The sequence below is a fragment of the Myotis nattereri genome (genome assembly GCF_964212035.1).
Source record: "Myotis nattereri genome assembly, chromosome: 13".
NCBI lineage: Eukaryota > Metazoa > Chordata > Mammalia > Chiroptera > Vespertilionidae > Myotis > Myotis nattereri.
This window is the reverse complement of record NC_138088.1, coordinates 53,883,178-53,889,177: the sequence shown is the minus strand read 5'-3', so window position 1 is coordinate 53,889,177 and position 6,000 is coordinate 53,883,178. Positions and strand designations below refer to the sequence as shown.

Below are 6,000 nucleotides of genomic sequence, written 5' to 3'. Positions count from 1 at the left end.
TTGTAAGGAAGACCTGGTCCCACTCTGGGCAGTGAGGAAGACTTCTTGGAGGAGGGGGGATAGTTTTACTTCGGTCAGAAGAGAGTGGGGATGGTACGTGTTGGGAAGAGGAAACAATATGCTAAGACCCCAGGGTGGGCACTTTCAAAAAGTGCGCCTGGAATTCAGTGAGCAAGAGAGAGAAACTCTGTCCAGCCGGTGTTGCTCAGTAGTTGATTGTCAACCTATGAACCAGGAGGACACAGTTCAATTCCAGGTCAGGGCACATGCCCGGGTTGCAGGCTTGATCCCCGATCCTGGAAGAGACAGGCCGGGCCACCTCCACCTTCTTATCTCCAGGTCAAAGTACTGTCCACGCATCTAGGAAAATCTTTGAAAACAGACTATATGGTTTCCAAACAAAGCTATCTCTTTAAACAGTGTTTGTTTCACTCTTTCTTGCTCAACAAAGGGTTGCCTTTGCTTTTGTTCTCTGTCCAGGTCCTTTGGAGGCGGCTCTCCACCCAGCCCAACCCCAGAGAAGAGGAGACGCGTGTCCTCATACCCAGGTGCCTCTGGGAACAGCAAACCTACAGACCCCATTCCTGCCAACACCTACAGGCACCAAGACGGGCTTGGGCTCCTGTTTCCGAAGGGATTCTGAACAGGAGGCTGGTGTTCCCTCTTCTCACCTCGGTAACACAATCTTTGACAGCTAAACCTGTAGATTCAGATTAATGGGGTCCTTTCCTGTGAAGCATAGGCACTCCATCTTGCTCGCGTAACTTCCATGTTGCAAAAACTGCTATTTGAAATTGTCCACTAAACATAGATGGTCCTTTGTTCTATGAATTAACTCCGCTATTCTTGGTTCTGTAAACACACTTGCTCAAATAATAGGGAAAAGAAGCTCAATTACCTGGCCTTGCAAGCCGCTCTGCTCCCATCCCTGGTTACTGCCAGGTGAGGTGTGTTTGAGTTATCTAAATGGTACTGTGCTCAAGGCTACAAGCTTCCTGCAGAATATCTCCCACTACATAGGGCTCTTTGTAAAGCCGGCAAAAGTTCCGGAAACCCCATATTTAGGAGACAAGGAACTGGGAAGGTATAAAGGGAAAGCTTCCTCCATATTAGTTTGCTCAGACTCTGGAGATAACTCATCTGAGACTGGCGGCATAATTAAGACTCCAAATTTGGCTTACTGATTAAGGCGTCCTCTGTTTAGCTTGCTGATTTCCAATATAACACCTGTCCCAAAGTCTGTTTTTCCCCCTCTGATCTCACTTTAAAAACCTCTGATCCCTGCTCAGCTGACTATATGCGTTGATGGTAATCTCAGTGCAAAGCACACTTATCCATGTTCCTGTCCTTTCCTCTAAAGAGTCCAAAGGATAAAGCCTGTTTATAAAAGGCCACGGCCACAGTGCGGCTGAGTGGAGCACAGGTGTCTCACAGTAAGTCATGGCTCTGCCTGGGCAGGGCGCTTGGCAGGGATGGGCAGCCTGAGGGACATGGCCCAGAGGGAGCAGCCACTGCGCTGGGATGATCCTGCATCCGGGTTCCACAGAGGTTCTGCCCTCTCCCTGTGTGGGGAGGCCTCAGCCTCAGGGTCCCGCCCGGAGGGACAGCCCGATGGGACCCAGGCACCGGGCTTCCCTGGGCTCCAGTCCCCCTGCTCTGCCTGGGTTGGGCGATGGTTCCCACTGTCTGTGTTTTCATCCATGTAGATGCTGCCCTCCTGGATCGTCGGCCTCCTCCTGCTGGCCACCGTCAGAGGTGAGGGTGCTGTCCCACCCCCGTGGGGAGGAAGGGACCGTGCCTGAGCTGGCCTCTGAGAGGGGCAGCTAGAGGCCTCATCATCATTATCATCATAATGAACAGGGTTATCATTATTTCAACAAAAACAACAATTGCCACCATTGGGGGAGTGTTGACACTGTAGCAAAGACAGGGCAACATCTTGGACACAGATGACCCTGGGGACCCACCCACCCTTTCCCCCAGCAAGTGGCTGTGATGGGGTGACCCAAGTGGTAGGCTGTTGGGCAACGGTGTTGGGGGAGGGTGCTCTCCACAGGGCCCCAAAACCTCAGTACCTTGTGTGGACAAGTGCGTGTCTGCAGCCTAAGCTACATGGAGAACTGTCCTGTTGGGCCTGTGACATGAGTGCCCCCTCCTGTCCCTCCCTCCACATGACTCTTCCCGCTGTTGCCACCTCTGCCTCTCCAGCTCCAATCTGAGTCTTTCCTCTGGCCTCCCTTCTGCTGGGCTTCCTTCTGCACCACGAGTCCTCCTTTCCTCCTCACCTCGCCCAGCCCACTCTTGGCCTCCCTTCCATCTCAGCCATGCAGCAGGACCTGACTCCAGAGAGCAGAGCCCCCCCCCCCCCCCCGGGACTGGCTGCTACCTGGGCCTTTCTGGCCCCTCTTGGTCTCCTTTGGTCCTCTGCTGCCTCCTCCTGCCCTAAATGTGGGCGTCCCACAGAGGTCACTCCAGGCGCTCTCCTCGCCCTTTTCCTGTGGCTTCCTCTTTGCCCAGCCTCTGCTCCCCTGGCTCCACTGTCTCTCTTCCAATTTCCTGGCAGCTACACCAGGGGGTCCCACCACACCTCACACTCACTTGTCCAAACTCAGGCACCACTCCCTACCCCGTCTCTTCACCCTTCCCGTCATTTCCACTGTCACCCAAGACTAGAATGCCTGTTACCTCTCAGACCCACCACCCCTGTACTGCCCCACTCGAACCCCCACTTCTCCGAGGCTCTCCTGCCTCTGAGCCACCCACACTGGGTTCCCGAAAACACCTTCATGGAGCACCAGTCCCACCACCCTCACCAGCACCTCCCATTCACTATCCACCTCACAGCCCTGGTGCCCGACCCTGGCCTTCAAGCTCCTGCATTTGCCACCTGAAGCAAGACTTGCTTTAGTCTCAGCAGCCCTTCTTCTGGGACTGGTCCCTCTTCCTGGAAGGAAGTCAAGGTCATCATGATTCCTTCCCTGTTAGATTTCCCCTCCTCAAGGCTGGGTTTGTACCTGATGGGTCTTTCTCTCGCCTCAGTGCCTAGCTTTCTTCCTAATTAAACTCCCCCAGTTCAAATCCTGGCTCCACCATTGGCTGTGACCTTGGGAGCTTACTTTGTCTCTCTGTGCCTTGGTTTTAACATCTGTAAAATGGAAGTAATTCCTTATCATGGGCTATTTTGAGGCTTAAAGGGAATAATGCTGGTGAAGTGCTAGTGTGGTATCCGGCACAGAGTAAACAGTCTACTCTTGCTTCAGGTGGTGAAAACTGATGAGTATTGTCAGTGTTTGTGTGAATGGCCAACCTCTGGCACCATCAGCTTCGGAGTTGAGGAAGCCTAAGGGAGAAGACCCATTGAAATCCTCTGGATTTGAGCATGCGCCCTCAGTGGGCACTCTCTGTGAAAATGCTTGTGCTGTAGACTAGAGGAAGGACCCTCAGCTGTGGGCGTGGTTATTTGGATCATAGGTTGCATGTATTGAGCCCCTACTGGATACAGAATGAGGCAAAACTCAGTCATCCCTGGCCTTAAGAAATGTACCTTTTCTGAGAACAACAGGGAAAACCTAAAAAATGACAGAGAATAATTGGGGGGGGAGGGGCAATGTGCGTCCACGGGTGACATGAAGACAAGGGGATTGGACTGCACCCACGGTCGGCTGCTGTGCTGGGTGTGGCGCCAGCATCAGGGTCCACCCAGCAGCATCTCTGCGCTACAGAACTGCAGGCGCTGTCATCCCTGATGCCATGTGATGGCATGTAAAGGGCCGTCTGGGGCTCTCCCGGAAGAGGTAGTTTAAAGGCAGAAGGCTCCCAGGAAGCTCAGCCAATCCCCCTCTGGCCTGATGATCAGGGTGAAAACAGCATGAAACAAGCAGATCCCGGTGGCCCGCTGCCCTCCCTGTGAATCAGAATCGTCCAGGGAGGCACTGCGAGTGTGCACAGGCAATCCTTGTCTCCGTGGAATTTGGGGAGCACTGACAGCAGGTGGAGCCCAGCATTGGCCTCGCCACCCCAGGCTGCACCCTGAAACGCCTCCTGTGTAGCTGAGGCGAGGTCGCTCCTCTTCTGAGCTCACAGTGTCCCTTGTGCTTCTCTTTCTGCCCCAGGAAAGGAGGTCTGCTATGAACCTTTCGGCTGCTTCCCTGATGACAAGCCATGGGGAGGGATCGTACCGCGGCCACTGAAGCTATTCCCCTGGCCCCCCAAGCTCATCAACACCCGGTTTCTTCTCTACACAAATGAGAATCCCAACAGCTACCAAGTAAGAGGGGCCTGGCGGGACTGCAGGGCGGGTGGAGTGGGGCGCCCACACTGGCGTCTGCACGCGGTTGTCTAAGGGAAAGGCAGGGCCGTGGGGCGGTCGGGGCGATGCTCCCTCTCTACTGGCAGCCACCTTAGCTCTCAGGATCGGGAACCCCTGATGATGTCTATGGGTGCTGGGCCCAGAAACACCCATATTCCACACACTGTGCACAGGCCTTCCTGGCACTGACCCCCGATCCTGGGAGGAAGCGGGTAGGAGCAGCATTTATGGGGAATCCAGGCCTGGTGTGTCCATCTTCTTCCTGCACTGGGGGTGGGAGGAGAGAAGCCGCTCAGGGAATGAGGGTGGGGGTGTCAGTCCTTCCTGATGAGCCAGAAGACAGTGTGGGAGAGGGAGTTGTTGTTGTTGTTGTTGTTAATCCTCATCAGAGGACATTTTTTCTATTGCTTGTTAGAGAGTGGAAGGGAGGATGGAAGGGGAAAGAGAACAAGAGAGAGAGAAAGGGAGAGAGAGAGAGAGGGAGAAACATTGATGTGAGAGAGACACATTGAATGGTTGCCTCCCATATGAGCCCCAAATGGGGCTTGGGAATCAAACCTGCCACCCAGGTGCAAGCCTTTGACCAGGAATCAATTCTCTGACCCTTCGATGCATGGGCCAATGCTCTAACCACGGAGCCACTCCGGCCAGAGTGAGAGGGGCCATCTAACCACAAAAGCAAAAAGGGCCCTGGGGTGACCTCCAGTCCCCAGAGGGCCTTCGCGTGGAGGCAGGACAGGCTTCCAGGTGCTTAGAAGTGACCAGGAAGATTGTGCTCAGAGCTCAGCTGCTCACAGCTCCACCCCTGACAGTTTGGAGAGCTCGTGACTGGCCATCCATCCCTAAGGCCAGCTGTGGTGGGATTCTAGGTGACAAACTCCACCTTAGAGCCCCCAGCTGGGAATCCCCTTGGACTGGTGATTGGGCTGTTTTTATCTTCTGATCCTTCCTCAGGCGTGGTGCCCAGGGGGCTGGTGAAGGGGCCCCTGGCATGTAGGCCTCAGTTCTTAAGTGCTACAAGCTTGTGGTGCCCCTCAGGGCTCCACTGAACCGCATCTCCCCTCTTTCTGGTGCTTCTGGCCTGGGGTCCTTCACCATTTCTGTTCTAGAAACATCTTCCACCATCTGGGGAAGCCCAGGGGTCCCTTCTCAGGATGATGTATTTAAATGCATGAAATAAAACACATTGGATTACAAAGGAAACCAATTATATTGAAAAACAGTTACCAGAACATTTGAAATGATAAATACATGTCACAGTCATATATATGCTGCTTTATTATTATCTCACTAAATAACAAGATCCACGGGCTGGTCTAACTACGGCCACTACAAATAGTAATGAGAATAACTGATTTTTATACATCTGCGACCACTGTCCTTGACATGAAAATACCCATGGCTCCCATTGTTGACAGAGTGCTGTTATGATGACAGTGGCTTGTTGCCAATTTCATAATTAACAGAAATGCTAGGAAGTCCATGATTGTGGATCTTCCAAATCCTGATCTCAAACCCCAGGTCAGGAACTCCTGTTTTAGCCCCACCCAACTTCGTGGGAGCTGATCCCCTGACCCAGTCTCCCTGGAACTGGCTCTCACAGGCTATTGGCTTAGAAAGGCCAATGTCCCAATTCACCTTTTCCACTTTAACCAGCCGATCTCCTCCATGGACCTGGCGACCGTGAACAT

General features: G+C 53.4%; 1 protein-coding gene across 1 annotated transcript in view; it reads left to right on the top strand.

Annotated features, from left to right (window-relative positions):
- Positions 1 to 1,536: 1,536 nt before the first annotated feature.
- Positions 1,537 to 6,000, top strand: part of LOC308529330 (pancreatic lipase-related protein 2-like) — a gene marked incomplete at both ends in the record, with an annotated part of 87,251 nt that continues 82,787 nt past the window's right edge. Inside the window, 2 exons of the mRNA XM_081105377.1 lie at positions 1,537 to 1,548; positions 1,707 to 1,755. Coding sequence (XP_080961503.1) covers positions 1,707 to 1,755 — 49 coding nt within the window. The remainder of the gene's footprint in view (positions 1,549 to 1,706; positions 1,756 to 6,000) is intronic.